General features: G+C 46.5%; 1 protein-coding gene across 1 annotated transcript; it reads right to left on the reverse strand.

Annotated features, from left to right (window-relative positions):
* Positions 1–4391: 4391 nt before the first annotated feature.
* GOLGA7B (golgin A7 family member B) lies at positions 4392–14542 on the reverse strand. The gene is made up of 5 exons (XM_044450157.1): positions 14531–14542; positions 9313–9438; positions 8784–8936; positions 5447–5548; positions 4392–4499 (listed from the first exon to the last, which is right to left on the reverse strand). The coding sequence occupies exons 1-5, from the start codon at positions 14540–14542 to the stop codon at positions 4392–4394; spliced, it is 501 nt and encodes a 166-aa protein (XP_044306092.1).
* Between the last annotated feature and the right edge of the window lie 4346 nt (positions 14543–18888).

Below are 18888 nucleotides of genomic sequence, written 5' to 3' on the forward strand. Positions count from 1 at the left end.
TTCTCTCATTTTGCATGCATCATTCTGAAATTATTTATATTTTGCTTGATTCATGGGGTGGGGGCATGAATACTGAAGAATTGATTATTTGCCACTCAAAATCTTACTCAGCTCCTTCTCTGGCTTCTGATGTTTCAGCTGATATTGCCCCGTCACTTAAGCATACTTTCACTGCTATATGGAATAGGAACATAATTTTATAATGAAAAGAATAAGTTTATGAAGAACCCCAGCTTCTACACACTACACTTCTACACCCCAACATCCTGTGCTCCTACAGAATAGCATCGTATTACATAGCCCTGCTTATGTTTTCCCTTGCGGGTGCTGCTATTCAAAGATGAAATTCAAAAATATTATTACAAAGTTTAAACGTCCATACTTTGTGCCTAAACTGGTGTAACTGAAGCCATAAAAACATTGGTTTTAGTCCCTACATTCCTATGTACTGTGGCTGGCTATGAAACTGCATCTCAATGGGCACATGTTCCATACCCATGATATCTGGTGTAATAAAGGTAATCATGTGTTTCAGATGGAGGTAGTGGAAGCCGAAGGTTGGATTTGGTCCTCCCGTACCAGAAGCGTAGAAGCTCAGGCCCAGGGGATAAACTCAGCCCACCAGGGACTAAAGCCGGTCCTCCGGGATTCTCCGGAAAGCTCCATCCATTGGCTTTGATGCAAATTCACCTGTTGTCTGAGGGGAGAGGGGGGCACGTACCATGTTACTTCTTCCTACCGCATTCCCCTTCCCTTTGTCATGACTTGCCCTGCCTTCTGTACTGCTTCCCTTTGCTGCACTGTGGCCCCACTTCCCATTCCTGTCACTGCGTCACAACACTTCCCTTTTCCACTTCATAGCTCGCCACCCCTTTGGGGTTTACCTTTACCACATAGCCACACAGATGGAGGAAGTAGCTAGCATCGCTCTCCACAGAGGCTGCCAAAGCAAAATGCTCATCTCTGAGCATTTCTTCCTCGGAGCCAGCCATGGGAGAGATGCCCCAGGACGTATCTCGCACAATGCGTAGCTCTGAAGAAGGAAGGGTGCTTCCGGAGCCAGGCATTTTGACATGGACGGCCATTCAGGCCTCATGTTGGCCCTGTGTGGCTCTCCAGAGTGCCCAGCCAGCCACCCTCACTTGTGAAAGTGTCACAGCAAGAAAGTGTCTGGAAGGACTCTCCAGAATACGCAGTGGAGCAGGAGGAGGAGGTGGCTGGCTTCCTGGAGGGATTGGGGCCCACCATTGCCCACTCTGGGTCTTAGGAGAATCTTGGGAAGAGGAAAGAATGGCAGGAGAGCTGGGAAGCCACCATGTGAGTGGGGATCAGAGAAAGGAGTGAGACCAGGGCAGGGACGGCTGCTACCCGAGGTGAGGTCTTCACCTTTCTTCATGGGAGGCCAGCCACTACCCTGATCCTACTCCTTTCTCCAACCTCCAATAGTTTCTGGTTTCCCAGCTTTTGGGCAGTTCTCCACACTCAAGCCCTCTCCTAAGGCTCCTACTAGCAGAAAGCTTGCTTGCTTGCTTATTTATTTATTTATTTAAAGCTTTTCTATCCCATCCTATTACAAAAAGTCTCAGCACATTACCCAATAGCATTAATTACTGCTAATATAGTTTATGTAGTCCTTAACACTACATAATGCATGATGCAGTGTAACTGTGAATGCAGCAGGTATGCAAGAGTTAGACATACTGTGTAGCAAAGGAACAGACCAGACAAAAGCAACATTGGCAGAGTCTCACTTGCCATTTATTGTCGGAGGTTTGCGCGAAGGGACAAAGGAGTACAACCTGGTCAGATTCGTATGGCAGAGGTGAGATCCAACATATGGCATGTGGAGCAGCTGCTCAAGGCATCTGGACACAGGGGACAGCCTTCGAAGTCACTGGCCTAACCTCTGTGCATCTGTCATGGCCCCTGCAGCTCCCCGATCCTGCCCCCTTCATGGCACAAAATAGGATATTGCCACTCTCCCACTGGTAAAAACAGCTTACATCCTATTCAGAAATCCAGCTGTTTGGAGTACTAGTGAAGTAAATGAGTCACACCAGAGCTTGTCTTCCTTTCACTTAACTTCCTCCTCTTAATCATAACCTGGCGTCCACCCTCCAAAAGGCTATAACCAATTCGTTCCTTGGAGGACCTCAGCAACACATAAAATAAAATATTCCTTTGTGCAGGGGCTACAGTGTGTGAGAAGTTGGATGCACTGAAGAAGCTGCTGTCTGTTGTTGGGAGTGGTGATAGGCATCATCCCACAGTTGTGTAGTGAAACCAGGGCTCTCCGGGATCCAGCATCGACTTTTTCTATTAGCCGGGATGCCCACATCAACTGCTACCCACCCCTTGCTCACTCTGAGTTTAGCTGCAATCTTCACAGTGGGCAGCTGCTGGTGGTGGGGAGAGAAGTGAATTTACCCAACAACAATGTGCTGATCACCACTGTGATGTAAAGTATTTTCTAGTGGCTTTGTCTTGAAAGGCCAATTAAGGCTCATTTGCATTTGCTTTACAAAAGATCATTCCTAGAAGAGTTGAAAATCATTAGAACCTGTTGATATGGCTCCACTGCTGGACTTTCCTTGAGGGCACAGCTATGGGGACTGTCATGAGGGGTGCCTACATTTCAAAATTCACCACTATTCCACTTCTCATTCATGATTTGGATATACCTGTTTATTATAGCCTTTCCTTCCCACCCTGTTGCACAGAATGGAAGTGGGATACTTGGAGAAGTGGCACTGAAGCACCTGCATCCAGGGGGTCTCAGTCATATGTAGGGCCCAGGTAGCTATTTACAAGGGGAGGAAACATGCAGCAAGAAAACATGCGAGTGTGACAAGATGCTGCTGCTGAACACCAGTGTACAGTGGGGAAGGGGAAGGGCGAATCAAGGGTTGCAGGGTTTAAAACTAAAAAAGAACACTCAGGGATAACATCCTCCTTTTTCTTCAACCTGTTTGTCAGGAAACGGCGCAAAGCGGGGTGGAGCTTTGGTATCTAGGGCTATATTAAATATTTACACCAATCTCCAAAAGGGCTTCTCAGGCTGGACTGGGCTGAACAAATAACGAGCCAGGGCCCCCCTCCTGCAAAGCACTGTCAACATCTCCCAGTTCCGTGATCCTAGAATGCACTGAAACCTGATGGTCAGCGTGGAAGGAAGGACCTACAGGGCTCAGCAAGAGCCTTGCAGCCCCACCATTCAGCAGAGTCCAGCGGTCACCTCAGACAGATGGTGGAAGGCGACAGCAAGATGTTGGAGGTGGGATCTGCATGCCAAGCACCTTGCTCTGCACCTCCTAAGACAGCCTCCAGGTGCAGTAGAGGATGCTGTCCCATGACCAGGACTGAAAACAGATGCATTTGCCAGGCTAGTCTAGCTGCCATGGGTTCCTCGCAAGAGGAAAAAATGGGCTCTAATTGCCATGTAATAACAGTAGTTGGCTTTTGTACATGGAATGGCAGGAGATACCGTCTTGTCCTTTGCCTCAGGGAGCAAATACCTTGAGCTGAGCCAGCCCTGTGTCCATGCTAGTATCCTACAGGAAGAGCTGATATAGCATATACACACACATCTACGCACCATTCCTCTCTAACCCACAGGCTCCACCTGCCTTTCCGATGCCCTGAAAAGTTTTCGAGCACAGGGCAAGTTCTTCGGTGTGCTCAGGTGCAGAAGCCACCCTGAACCCGTGCTATAGGTATAAGAGAGGGTGCAGGTACCTGCAGGTAGCACCACCCACATAGCACCATGGACATGGGATGCTGCAGGCAGGTGGCATGTCTCAGGTGCCTGGAGGCTGCAGCATGCAGGGCAGCAGGCAAGGACGGGAGCTGGGAGGGCATGCCAGCTGCAGGCCAGGGAGGAAACAGTGGTGCTCAGGAAAGGAGACTGGAACAGGCTCCCAGACACACCACTCCTCTCAGCCTGCCCCGTCGCAAGGTCACCATACTGGGGCGACCTTTCCTTGTTAGCCATTGGACCATTAGCAAATGGGGTGTAGTCAATCTGGATGAGGCGCCAACAGCTCAGAAGGACAAAGCTGAGACAGTGACACCTCTGGGCATTTGGGGGGAGGGTCTCCAGTGTCCCCAGGAGCCCACAGGAAGCGTCAGTGACCCGGGGTATCAAGGCAGCCACAGAGAGTGGTCTCTCTTCTTTGGGGGCAAGGTCCACTTGGGCGGAGGTCAAGCATCCCCTAAGAATGGCTTTGCCCTCGCCGCCGTTGTTGCAAACCCCAGGGGTGTCGCAACACTGCCCACGGGCATTCCAACCCCCCCGGAGGAGCTCAGAAGCGGGTGCTCTGGTAACGTAGCCTGCGGATCTCGGAGACACCGTCATCCCGGCAGTACAGGTCCCTGCCGGGACTCTGTGCCAGTCACCGGCCCCCGGCTCCCCCACCGCCTCCCCCAGCACTGCTGCTGGTGCTGCTGGAGCTGCCTGAGCTGGAACTGCTGCACCGATCCTCATAGATGGAGATCTCAATCTGCAGGAAGGAGGTTAAAGATACAGGGAACACAAGAAGGGTAACACTGCCCCTCTCTCCAGTCCTTTTGCAGGGGCTCCTTCTTCAATGTACCCACCCCAGTACACCCCTTGCTGCTCAGTGGTTCAAGTACTCAGCTTGTGCATGTCTCGCGAGAGTTTCTATACTGTTTCCACATCTCCTTTATGATCCGGTTGTGTATGGCTTTTTGAAGGTGGGATGCATTTTGCAGGTGAGTTAGGAAAGCAGCAAGTAGTGGCAGCAGCTCCAGAGGCAGAATACTTTGGAGGCACTGGTGGTGCGGAGACACCAATGCATAAAGTCCTCAGCCCAGTCTGAGAAGTGAATGTTGCTGCCTCACCAGGTTCTCAGCCATGGCCATGGGGAAGACCCCTCACCCCAACAGGCAGCCATGTTCATGCATAGCAGCCAGATGTTTTCAGCCTCTGGAAGGGTGGGGCTCCTCATCTGGGCTGATGTCCAACTGCTGTGGCTCTTTAGTAGCAAAGGAGGGTAACCCTTTTATCCCATTAGCCCAGAGCACAGCAGCAGGGCAGCAGGACCAGCGGACTGGAAAGAGGACCCTGGAGAATCTCTGCCACCTCTTTTCAGGGCAGCAGAGTCAGGAGCTCCATGAAATTATTGTCTGATAGCATCAGCAGCTTCTGTGATACTACGAACTGCCTTGAAAATAACTGTGGTTCTTGCTGTATTTTACAAATACTGCAAAATAAACAACAACTTCACCACGATTCCACAGTTCCTTCCTTCTTCCCACCCTCTCCCCCCTCTCCGTCTGAATGGCAAATAGGGAATGCACAATCTTAGGCAGGATGCAACGAGCGACCTGGGTGGGTGCAATAGTGAGGGGCTGTCCCATGAAAAAGTGAGCTTCATGGGGCCGTGGCTGCCTCTTTCTCACCTTTGCAGCAAATCCAGAAGGATACAACCCGCATGCCCCGTTCCACCGGGTCTGTTAGCAATAGCCCTCGTGGAGCATAGATTTTCTCATTCTGCTCCTGGATGTACTTGGAGATCTTCTTCAGGACCTGGGGAGGTAATGAGACACAAACATGCTGCAATTACTTGCCAAACGTCATGTGACCCCAGGAGAAGGAGTGATACAAAAGGGGGGGAAGATAGAATCATAGAATAGTAGAGTTGGAAGGGGCCATGAAGGCCATCGAGTCCAACCCCCTGCTGTTTGTTTGTTTGTTTATTTATTTACTGAAAGCTTTTCTAACCCGTCCACTACAAACATCTTGGGACAGCTTACAAAAAATGAGCAGAATGAAACAAACACCACAGCAGTTGCAGGACGCCACGTTACACCACACCATCCCACTCAGATGGCTGTCCAGTGTCTTTTGGAATGCCTCTAGTGTGGGAGAGCCCACCACCTCTCCAGGCAGCTGGCTCCACTGTTGCATTGCTCTGACAGTGAAAAAGCTCTTCCTGATGTCCAGCTTGAATCTGGGTTGTTGCAACTTGAATTGATTATTCCATGTCCTACACTCTGGCATTAGCAAGAAGAGATCAGGACCTTCCTCTCTGTGACAGCCTTTGAGGTACTTCTAGAGGGATATCATGTTTTAGATGCACTTGAGTACTCCAGGGTTCGCCCACCTTCAGTATTTCATGAAACCTGAAAGAATGCATGCCTTCAATAATATGAGAGTGCTGACTGAGGAAACCACATTCCCTATTTTGGGCCAGCACTATCTGACTGATAACCAGCCAGGTCTTGAATGGTTTCCTTATTATTCCTCAGTTCCTGCACTGAGCATGGTACCTCTAATATTTACCTTAGGGCAGGGTTGTAGAACTGCAGGCCAAATTCAGCCTTCCAGCATCACCAGTCTGGCTCTTCAACGTTCCATGCCTCCGCCCCCCGGTCACACCTCCTTTCCCCCAACTGGTAGCTCCCTGGATTTTGTACACTGTATTCCCCCTCTCTCCACTAACAAGTTGAAATGCCTATCCTAAAGTTTAGCCACACTTGGAGGACTTCTGCTCTGAAAGAAAGCCTAGAAATAATTTAAATATATAAGTTAAATAAATATTTACTAGCAGTCAGAGGGTAGGAAAAGCTTCTTCTGCTCACATTTAAATCTAGATCCAACCCAATGTGTGAAATGTCTTTGATATGCTGAGATCAGACAACATGAATGTGTTGACTGAATCCAGGCATGATTATAAACCATGATCCAACAACAATCCATGGATTCCTTTCATGGGTTGTTTGTGGTTAACAACCTGTGGCTTATTAGCTAGCTTCAGCCAACATGCTAACCCATATTTTGGGAATAATCAAGAGCTCAAAAACAACCTACACTTAACTCATACTCAACCCATGAGCACCAAATACCATGAAGCTATCATGAAAGGAATCAGAAGGGAAAGCAAAAGGAATGGATAAAGATCCATATGGCCATCACAGAGAGAGAACTGCTAACTGTTGTTTAGCATGGCAGTTCTGTTCTTCCCTGCCCTATCAGTCTGCTAGAGACAATCATTTCTGGGACAGTTGAAAGGGGTGTGAGGAAGGTCTTGCTTCCAATGGCATACACAAGGAGCATTCCCTTTATCCCAGTGTTATCCAAGGTCAAATTAGTTTTGCGGATTTGGAAAACAATACAGACTTTCACCAAACCAGTGCGAAGTTGGGATGAATGTGCAGGCCATGAATATTAATCCTGGTTTCAAAGCACCTCAGCTTGGGCGGCAGGGGGATTATGCCTCTAGCCTATGTACCAATAGCATCTCCCGTTCGGCAGAAGCAGCAGGCTAACAAAATCAAGCTTTGGAACAGAACAGAATTCTCAAGTTACCACCTGTTTGGCTACGAGTGAAATCTGTCGCCAATTTATTTATTCTTCTGTAACACAAGTAAGATGCTGTACAGATGCTGTGAAAAGAATTCTGATCTCCTAACCAAAGCAGAGAATTCTGTCCAAGGGCTGTTGCTTGCCATTATGCACACAAGATTCGTTTTAGCATCAGGTAAACCTTGTAAGGCAGGGGTGCTTACTTGTTCATTTTTATAGGTTCCCTCTCACCAAAAGCAGGTTAACTTTCATTATCAAGCTGACACTGTTGCAGCGACGGTGGCAAAAAAATGGAGTGCTTTTCCACTATCATTTCAAATTTGAGGCACCATCTAACAAAGTTTTTCTGAGTGGCTCATGGCCTGCTGCAATTTGAGCCAGTGAGAGAAACTATGCAACTCTTAGTGACAAGGATGTGCAGCATTTTGATGATAAAGTTGCTCAGATCTTTAATGAATTGGGCACCACAATTAATATAATTTCATTAGTAGAGCTGCCTAGAGCATGGTGGTCCAGCTTTATGGAATACATTTGACTTATTGAAGTTCAAGAATGTAGTCAAAGTCCTTGGCCAAGTCTGGCTGACTGCCTGTTTGCTTGATTTTGTGCTTCATGGCTTATTCCATGTAATAGGGAGGGCTTATCAGACTGAATCCAGGAGGCTGTAAATTCCTCCCTGACAGAGTGAGTGAAGCTGACCTCTTTACAGGAGCTAGTTAGACCACTCTTGGAAAAGCCCATGTGCCCCCCACCTCCACCAGATGATGGTAACAACTATAGGCCAGGAACCTTTTTCTTCCTTGGCATGGTGCTTGATTGAATGTTAACTTCAGGAACTCTTAAATGAAATGGATTATCTAGACTGAACTTCAGGCCTGGATTTAGAATGGAAGCTACCTTGGCCCACCATATTAGTCAACCTCTGTCAGGATAGAGATAGGGGCTGTGTGAGCCTGTTGATTCTCTCGGGTCTCTCAGTGGCTTTTGGTTTCATCATACATGACGATCATGAACAATTGCCCCGAGGCCAACCCTGGCTGCACCACTGCCTACCATTCCTGTTTGCCCCTGTAGTGAAATCGCACGTGCCTCCATGTGATTCCCGCATGGGGTAAAAAAACCCAGCTGGATTTAGATCAAAGAAACAGCCTAACAGAAATGGTTAAAAATGCTCTTTCCCCAGGAAGTAGCCCCAATCTATTCCACTCAAAAACATCAAGCTGTTTTGAAGGAAAAAACAGAGGAAATTTTGGCTGAGCTAATTATGAGTGTCCCATGCCTGGCCTAGTTTCTCCCTTACTGCACCATAGTACCTACTTTCTTTCCTTCAATAATTATCCAGTCTTACAGACAGTTGCTCTTATATTGGTTCATAGATGCTGCATATTGGGCTATCCATGCTACAAAAACATCCCTCTCAGTGACAGTTCTCCTTGCTGCAGTGTGCCTTCCAAACCTTCTCATAGTGGGTCTCCATGCAAAGGAAGATGAAGTAGGCTGTGGCACAAGCGAGGCATCCCTCCAGGTAGGAGCTGCCCCCAATTTTCTCAGCCTCAGCATAGAAGTTGTTGAGGGTCTTCACCGTTTCCTCAAAAAGTTGCCGCTCAATCTGGGGAAGAAAGTGAAAAGAAACAGCGGAGAATAAGAGTTCTGTACAACGAAAGCAATAGGCTGTGAAATCACAATCATTTGAAAGTGTGCATGCATGTGAACGATAGGAATGGTTTGTTTGCTATATATTTTACATGGAACTAAAACCTCCAACAATTTTGTAGAAATACTAAAAGGAGACAAAATCTATAAGAACCTTGTCTGTGAAACATAGGCTTGCCGTATGAAGATCAGCGTTCCCAGTGCCGCCCTCTAGACGTTTGGAACTGCATCTCCCATCATCCCTATAATGCCCTGGCATGACATAAAGACTTCTCATATGCTATGCCAGACAGAGTGCGTCCCATGAGAACACTGAGGGATAGGTACCATACCCGACTGTCTAGCTCAGGAGGGAATTTGGTTTGGAACTGGCAGATGGTCCCATCACTGTAGTCCCGTTGGACAAAGACCTTGGTAGCCAATGAAGCACTGCGTCGTAGTTCTTGGAGATTATGGACCTGCAGCAAAAGAGAGGAGCAAGAGCTTGCAATAGGTAATTCACCCGCAAACAGGAAGTTCACACCGAGTCTGAGCACTTGCTGATCAAAGAACACACATTTATCTCTGTGCATAGATTGTTATGCACTTCACGGTGACCTCCAGTTCTATTTTTCACTGAGGCAATCCCAATTCTCTCCTAAACACAACAATTTCATCAAGTGACCAATGTCTTCTGCTAGGCAATTGCTTCACTGACATGCCTTTTTCCTAAGGGAAAAAACACAGAGGGTCAAATGGACATGTCTAAGGAAGGCACTCTGCTAAACAGTACAGAAAGAGACTGCTTCCACCATGCAGAGTAGAATGGTCACCTCACTCAAAGCATCTTAACCAATCAATCCATACATCTACAATAATTTATCACCCATTAATCGATGATGTAAGGTTCTCTTTAGATATTCTCAAAATCATATGAGAGTTGCTTCTCTGCAGAAGATGTTTAAATGATCTGACTACATGAGTTAAAGATGCTAAACCAGAAGATGCTAAACCAGTGGGAAACATTCACATGATCAGATCCGTCCAAGTGTTGGATCATTCAGTGTTGTCGCAGCTGTGCCATATATTAGCTGCTTACATGCAAGTGAAAGAATCTCTAAAGCAGCGTTTTCCAACCTGGCATTTGTCGATGAGCTAGACTACAACTTCCATCATCCCTGGCCAGCTTGTCCATTGTGGCTGCATGTGGTGGGAATTCTAGTGCAACACATCTCAAGGGTTGGGGTTGACTGACCTAATTGTTCATTAACTTTTATATGAATAAATATGATGATGATGATGGAGGCAGAGGAGCAGAACAGAGTCCTTGTGTTTAGATGAAATGCCACACGTCACAGCAGGCACCATTTTAATAGATAAATTCCTTTCTGGCAGCAAGCTGTATGTGTGCCTCTTCAAATCTGGCACCTGCTGGTTTTGCTAAGTGTTTACATTAATTCACATCAGGTTGTAACTACTTTCATTTTTTACTTATTGTCCAAGTAACTTTACTTGACCAAAATGTTCATAATGGATAAACTAACTATTGCAATCCTCACAGAGAAAATAAAATGGCCTATGTAGTTACACTGGGAAGTCCTACTGCAGTAGATGTCATGTACGGTTCTTCCATTATAGCTTCCCTCCTCATTGCAAATATTCTGGATATTCTGATCCTGTGGAAAAGATTCATATGATCAACCAAATGGACATGAGCATCCAGTTCTGGCTGGCATCATAGTGAGAGCAGGGGGTTAAAGCCTCCTTCCCCAGGCCGTGCTCCCTGCTGGCTCACTACTAACCCCTGCCAGCTCTTCATTGTCTCTAAAGAAGAGGTGAACTAGCTTACTGACACTGCACCTAGCTGGGCCACACGTGTTGCCTTGGAAATTGGTAAGAAATATACAAAGGCAAATTTAATGTGATGTTTAGGCATGCATGGAAAACTTACATGTATGAACCAGACATGAAGCTTTTAAGTCAGATCAGATAAGAATCTTCAATAAAGTCATTGCACGTTATTAGCTGAGAATCAGTGGGTGATGAAATATCTAGCGATGCACAAGATGCATTTGTGAATCAGCCCTCATATTACATTTTTATGGGTTATTCTATCCTGATGTGAAACCAATTATTAGTTTTCTTCTTTTAGGGAGTGGAGTAAAGGGTTTATAATGGAATGAAAGCCAGAGCCCTGAAACTGGTTCTGTAGCAAGAGATGCAACAGGTTTGCTAAAATTGGCCTGTTGCACAGTGCTCCCGTAGATTAAAGCATGAAAGTAAAAATGGTGGGGGTGTGGATTTTTCATTTGCACAAATTGAGGTTTTTCAAGGTGCACATTTGTGCAAATACATACTTTCCAACATGGATGCAACCTCAAGAAATGGAGAAAAAATATTTCTGTCAAAGACTCCTAATACCTGACAATCCACCAAAAAAATACACATCAGATTCAGCAAAATCTATATTTTGCTAGTTACAGCTAGCAAGTTCAGGGCAGATTTTTCTCAAATTACTCATGAAGGCAATTCTCTTTAAACTCCCTTTCTAATATGCAGTTCAAAGGTAAGACCAGGAAAGAATGGTATAAAGACAAGATCCTTGGACTGATACATAGACCAGTCTCACAACTGTCTTCTTATTTAATGTAGAGCCAAAAACTCCAGTCCCAGAGCAAGATCCTCCATAAATACTGCAGACACCTGTCACATAATTTTAGGGAGCAAAAGCCTGTATGATTCCTGAGGCCAAACCATTATAAACATTTCATCAGACGCTCTGAGTAGTCTCTGCCTTCCATGGATGTTTTCATAAGTTGCCAGCTTGTAGCTGACTTAGGTTGGCTATTCTGAAGTGAATTTCTTCTCTGCCCTCACTCCAACACACAAGTCTTGGGTTACTTTGTTTGTTTTCTGTGCAAATAAAACACATTCAGGTCAATAGACATGTGCTTCAATAGGTGGCAGATCAGGTGTAATGTAGTCTTTCCCAACCTGGTGCTCTCCCCCAGCCAGTGGCCAACAATCTATTAAGAATATTTTGCTGGAATAATTTTTGAGGGGTCAGTCAATGACATGGTTGAGATATGCATTGGTATTGTAGTTGTCCTTTGTTCTTTGACATTTATCTGCCAATTAATATAATTTAATATGTTGAATGAGAATGTGGCAACATAATAGGTACTACGGAAATTAAGCTGTTAACTGTTGACAAAAAACTAAATATTTTAAAGCCAAATCTTTGTATGTTTATGCATATATGTATCTTTGCTCTCAAAAATAAGATCATCAATCTACTGAAATAGTGAACATGAACTAAACTAGGTAGTCCCAAAGCGTTAAAGATCACAGTGAAGAGGGAATAACAGAAAGAAAAAGAGAGAGGCAGGGAAGGGGAGGGGAGAGGAGGGGAGGGGAAGAGATCAACAGCTCAATCCTATGCATGCTTCCTGAGAGAAAAAACCTCACTAAGTTCAAGGGGATTTTCTCCCAAAGTTTTTCCAGCTAACTGCAGCCAGATACGTGAGTTGTCATCCTGCAAACAGAGCTGTCAACTCTCAAACAGGATTTGCCTGGAGTCGGAATGATGTGATTGATAATCCAAGCAGTGGCAGCAGGTTTTGTTTCTCAAACTTCTTCCTACCTCATTGTGATAAATTCCACAATAATTAGGCAGCCTGAAACACTACACTTCTCTACTGATCCTAATTTTTAATGGGCATTGAGAATTTAAGGGGCATTGAGCCTTTTAGCATCCTAAGTTTCTACAGCTGCCCAACAAATGCAGTCCAGAAATTCTTTCAGCCTAGTGCTAAAGCTTCAAACGTATATCTCAAATCCTGCAGGGAGCAAAGGTAGGATAATAATTCATCCTCACCATTCACAGGCAGATGCTGGTTTTATTCAGAGGCAGAAGTTATATGTATTATATCATTCCCCAGTTGTTTGTTCTTGTTCTTTCTCCTTCTTACTAACCATTCACTTAGAAGACTGCATAAAAGTCCTTCTCTGCTTTGGATCTTATTGCATTTCCCACCCAAGGAACTTAGGTCATGCAATGTAATAAAAACATCCTATATATTGGAAAAGTCAGTAATTGATCTATACTATGATTGCAGAACATCCCTAGATTCCAGCAACAGGGGATAGGCTCAGTCTTTACTTAATTTCAGCATGTGCAAATGAAGCTTAGATGGGAGTCAAATGAGGTCAAAACCTGAACATCTTAAGCCAGGGAATTATACAATTTTTTCAAAAATTGGTGTCTTCTGTAGACTTACACGATCTCTGTCCATCAACCAGTCAATGCAAAGCATAAAGAGCCCCTATGTGTGTGCAAGAGGTGGATTCGGGGAGCACCATGTGTTTAGGTGCCCTTTCTATACATGCATGTCCTGATGTGTGACTTTAGCAGGTTGCTTCCCTGCACTACCTATTCAGAAACTGTGACATTTTCCCTAGTAACAACCCCCCCCCCCCGCCCCGGCCGAGGGCCGTTTCCACTCTGTCTCAATCCTCCTTTGCTTTGCTTGCATCTCGGCTGCCTCTTGCATTGGCACCAGCATAACAATGACGGCAATCAGGATTTTAGGAGGGAAGGAGGGAGGACGCGCCCTCCCCAACTACCGCTGGATTGGCACAGGTTGTGATGACAGCACTGAAGGATGGGGGTGATGAGTGAGATGCAGGAGCTGATTTGGGAGGACTCCTGGCTATAGGATGTGGCACCTTCAGAGAAAGAACTGCTGCCACCCACTGCTTGGAGCCCCACATGGAGCAATTAATGGGTTTTGCTGCCGAGTGGGATGCTGATGCAACTGAGGACTCCAGGCTTAAACCAGAGCGCCATGCCACAGGTATCTCCTCATTTCTTCTCCCCACGGCCTGCCATTCTCCAACACTAGTGCCACATGCAAAACGTAATCTGGGAACATATAAGGGATGGTATTTCTTCAGCCCTATGATCGCCTTTACCTTCTCCTTCTTTGTGCCTGCAAAGGATCGCCGTGCTTGGGAAAGCCACTAAGTCTCCCTTTCCTTTTCTCAAAACTCTGCTTGTTTTTGCCTCAGGACTGCAGAGCAGCAGGGGTAAAGCCACACTAGAGGGTGGTTTTGGAGCAAGCAATGTTGCTCCTAGCTCCAAATGCACCCTGGGTTTTCTCTTAGCCCAGCCTTCTCCAAGACAGTGCCCTCCAGATGTTCTGAACTACTACTCCCAGCACGTTGTGTGCTGACCGAAGACGATGGGCATTGTAGTCCAACAGACCTGGAGGGCACCAGGTTGGGGGAAGGCTGCCTTAGCCAGCACAGAAGCTGAAGTCTGAGACACGAGAGATCCATTGGGCCTGCAGCACAGCAGAACAAGCCAGGCAATGTGGTGCTGCCGGCGTGCAGCAAGCAACATTAGCAGCTTGGGCTCGAGAGTGCCTGAACTGGTGGCTGCTGCCGCATTGGACAGAACTCAGGCAGACAAACCAGCCAGAGTCCACCCGGCAGCTGCCATGACTTGACAGCGCCGTGGTAGCCTCCAGTGCCCCCCGTGCATTCCGCTGTTTTCCCCGCTCTGCTCACCTCGGTTGCCATGTTGTGTGTCAGCGTGGCTGATCCACGCTGCTCGTGCCCCCGGGAGCGAAACCGAAGCAGAGATTCAAGCGGCTGGGAGTTGCAGACTCCCGGTTTCCCGGGGAGCGGAGCTCAGGGGCGCTGTCCCTGGTGCTGCAGGCGGAGGACGCGCCGAAATCCCAGGGCGATGACGCGCGGCGCCGGGGCGTCGTCGGCGAGGGAAAGGCGCGGGGCGCGGAGAGTTTCCCGCTGTCCTTGGTGCTGAAAAACTCGGGTCCCGAGGAGCGGGAGTTGGAGGCAGGCGCCCCACCTAGTGTTGTCCGCGGTGCTGGCGACCCATTTCCCAGTTCGACGCCCGCAGCGGGCACTCGGTTCGTTCCCGCTCGACAGCCTCTACGCACAGGCTCGCTCAGCGACTGGCATCACCGCAAGGGGAGGGGGCGGGCTGCCTTCGTGGGAGCCGCATCCCCCCAGGGCGTCCCCACGCCGGAGCGCCGTGCTCCGGCGCTGATTCGGAGGAGGGACGCTGGGAGGCGGAGCTGTACTGAGCGAGGAAAAGCACAAGTCGGCTACCGCTCATTTCCTGCTTGTCCTCCCGGAGCCAGCATGCGGGAGCGGGGAAACGAGGGAAAGCATGGTCGCATCCCCGCCCGCCCCCGTGCCCGGGAAGAGCTGTGAGACCGTCTAATTCACTACAACGGTGTGCTGGTCCCCGGGAGAGGTAATCCAACACGAGAGCGCCAACTGGGGTACCCTAAGAGTGTAGGTCTGGGAGGTCTAATTCCCATTCTGCCACGGAGCTCACCAAGTGATTTTACTCCAATCACTCAGTCTCAGCCTAACCTACTTCGCAGGGCTGTTGTGAGGACTAACTAGAGAGAAAGAGGATGCCTTGTGTTCTTTGCAGGGGAAAAGATGGAATATGAATATAATAAACAAATAAATCTGGAAGGCACCCTGGATACAGTGGCAGAAAAGTCCAGTACAGAATGGCGTCCTTGCAATGGGGCTTTCCTGTGCACTATCCCCCAGGCTTTCCCTCCAGAACTGCCTCCTAATTATGTGGAGAGATGTAAACATTCAAAAATAGTAGCATTTTGTTGCCTTTAAGTGCTCAGTTGGACTCTATAATAACCATATTTCTTTCTAAACTGTGGAATGATGTTCCCAGGACAGGACTGGAAGTTATAAGCATGATATAAGCAAATATAAATGTGGATGCTTCAATGGCTCTGGGAATAAATGCATGCAATTACATCTCTCTCCAGTTCTGAGTCCAACAACCTTAAATGCAGCAACCTTAGTTAAGTATAATATTCAGCCAAATGTTTGGTTAGTTCAAATTAACCCTCCTGCCTGCTGGGCCTTGTTTCCACTTTATAGGTTTGAACATTCATGTCCTGAGAAGCTTTCTAGCTTTTCAAACTCTGTTTAGAATTTTCCTTTTTAAGGCTACAGGAACTTTCCCAGCTCCTGGAAATAGTAAGGCAATGCTCAGATTGGTCATTTGTCCACAATACCCATTTCTAAAACATTTTTCCCATCCATTAGCTTCTGGCTCTTAGCACACTGTCCCTAGGTCCCATATGAGGGCTACCAATACCTTCTCCTTAGTCTCTCTCTCTTCAACTTTCTTCATGATCTTGATTTTTGTCTTCCTTTTGCTACCATGACCTCCATCTAGATTTTTTGCCTACCCAGGCACCCTTTCACCCAAATCATAGACTCCTCCTGCCAACATTACATAGATTTCCCTGTTCTTAGGTCCTACAGGAGTTCGCCCACTCGCAACAATTTTCCCACTGTTAGTTCCTTTTCTCAGTTCCCTTTTTCCTCTGCTTTGCCTTTCTTTAGGCATTTGTTTTCTTGATCTATTTTTCCCTAGCGTTTCTCAGTCCACTGCCTGCTCATTCACTATTTCCTTGGGCTTCCTGCTGTTTCAGCTGCATACTACACACTAATGTAATATCTCATGTTAATTTCTGCACTAACACAGAACCATGGAGTCCACTGCCAAGGAACCTCAAACTCTGTGCCACCAAAAAAAAACTTATTTCTGCAATCTATGTGAATTATGTAAATATGTATGCCTTAACTTGTATAATTTTGTTTGGTAGACATGGGAGTGCAACCATGTGCTGTGCAGGGCACTAAAGGGCACCTTTCGAAGCCTCGTTGCAACCTTTCTATCGATTCCATAATTTCACCATATAGTTTAAAGCCTCATCTTCAAACTAATAAGGACTATAAACTGGGGGTTTTTCCTAACCCCCAAAAAACATAAAAATTGAGACACGCATAGTGCTGGTCTGACCTTGATATCTAATTCTATATTCTGCTGCAATTGCATAGCATAATAGACTCAATATAGTTCCCCCAGCCTTATGTGAATGTTCTACTCAGCCAAACTAACCTTTCCTTTCCCTCACAAAAATTGGACTGGTTATGAATCTTATATTGTTTTGAGATCTAGCCTGAAAACTCATATTGTTTGAAGATCCTACAGAAGCAACTCATTCATGTTAGTGGAGCTCATACATAGGTAGCAAGAACTGTGTAGCTCTCTGTGTGAGAGCAATCTATGTGCTACTTTACAAAGAAAGAAAATAAAATGCTTAGGACTAAAGATTATGGGCTATTATGTGGCTCCAAGATACTCTAGACTTTCATTCATAATTATACACTTAAGTAATCTCAGCTGCATGCTTCATTCAACCCAATATACATCTGCAGAATCACTACACCCAGTCCTTAAACCAGGAACCTGTTTTTCTGCCCGTCTAAAAAGGCAAAGCTATCCCCTCAGGTCCTCCCCTATTCCCCCGTCCAGCCCTTCCCAGTTAGAACAACCCAGGCCCCTGGCAGGCAAACATAGAATGCAAAAGCATGTGAGACATTTTCTCAAACAGGCTTATATTTCTGACCCATACCAGGAGCAGTATGGATTCCAGACAAGTCTGTTCTCCCAGAAGAGGTTTTCATCTTTCCATCAGCAGAGTGGATGCTTTAGAGCTAATGGCAATCCAGATGTCTGATGGCATGAACAGAGCTGCTGCTTTTACCTGAGCAAATGCCGGGGGTGCATGGCCCAAGATGGTACCTTGATGCTTAAAACCCACAATTATCTGCAGTGCACACTTGCTCTGAGAAAGTTTTAATGTTGCTCACTGATTCCACTCTGTGCAGTGATGTCCAAGCTGCAGCCTACATTTCATTAAGAAACCTTCACATCTGAAGTCCTTTTTCTAAGCCAGAAATCTGGAAAGGAAAGCCAAGCTGCATTTTGGAGATGAATGCAAAAAATGACTTCAACAAGAGATGTGGGGTGGGACTCTGATTCACTATGGCTCAGCTCCAGCTACATGTGAGTGGCCAAACTTCCAGAAGACTGAATAAAGTCTGGACTTCGTAGTTGTCAGATTCTGTGATTTGGAGAGACAGGGGGAGGTAGGATAGCTGAAGACTGATGCAAAGCTGGGGTACTTTGAACCCTGTGGAAGGAGCCATGTCTTAGAAGGAGAGCAAGTTTGGCAACTGTCCCAGCTAAAGAAGGTGCCTTATAATCAGAAAGCAAGAATTAAAGGACATGTAAGGATAAGTCTTGCATGTCAGGACTACGTTCCAGGGAAACAGTGAGAGACAGGATGAACAGGAAGCAGTAGTATTGATTTAGAATTGACAGATATGCCTTAAAATTATTTTAGATCTCTCAGGCTTGGAGCCTCAACTTCATTTCTGCTTCACACAGGCTGAAGTGTACAGGAAGTAACATGTTACATGAGCCAAGGCAGAGACTGGAAGTTAAATGACAAAGACTACATTTAGCATAACTAAAAATGTGTCACTCCCTAACGTATGCTATGTACCATGTGCATTGATGACTGACAGGGGAGCTCACAATTAATGTGCAGTGACACAACAAAAAGCAACACTGGCAAAAATGACGGGCTTATGTGCTGGGGAGTTGTCTTTGTCCCTTAGACCACTCCATTGTCTTGAGTTGGGTTTAAATTGTCTTTCACCCTAGAATATTGAATGGATATGAGAGAAACTAGAGAGACTAGTCCGTGGCTCTTGTCGTTTCCCCACAAAAGTCTGCTGATACCTAAAAACAAGCTTCACTGCAGGACATAAGCTGCCCTGGGGAAGGAAGCGTGTCTTACCAGTTACTCATGGTTCTCAGTGAAGGGAGGAATCTGCCAACATCAGTGCTTTATGGCTAGTAATTATGCCAGCCGCCTAATGGCTCAGGTAAATCCTTCTGGGTCATGACTACTGCTGTTGTTGCCACCAGGCACACTGTGTCTTGCCATGGAAGGGTCTGACTGGCAATAGGTTAAATTTAGAGAAGGAATCGTGCACGGTGG

This window comes from Varanus komodoensis, unplaced genomic scaffold (assembly GCF_004798865.1).
Source record: "Varanus komodoensis strain SLA01 unplaced genomic scaffold, ASM479886v1 scaffold1, whole genome shotgun sequence".
NCBI lineage: Eukaryota > Metazoa > Chordata > Lepidosauria > Squamata > Varanidae > Varanus > Varanus komodoensis.

Coding starts and splice junctions, on each gene's coding strand:
- GOLGA7B (XM_044450157.1), bottom strand. Junction 5,549..8,783: donor TGGAGACCCACTATGAGAAG/GTTTGGAAGGCA, acceptor TTACCTCCCCAG/GTCCTGAAGAAGATCTCCAA. Junction 4,500..5,446: donor TGGAACGGGGCATGCGGGTT/GTATCCTTCTGG, acceptor TCCTTCCTGCAG/ATTGAGATCTCCATCTATGA.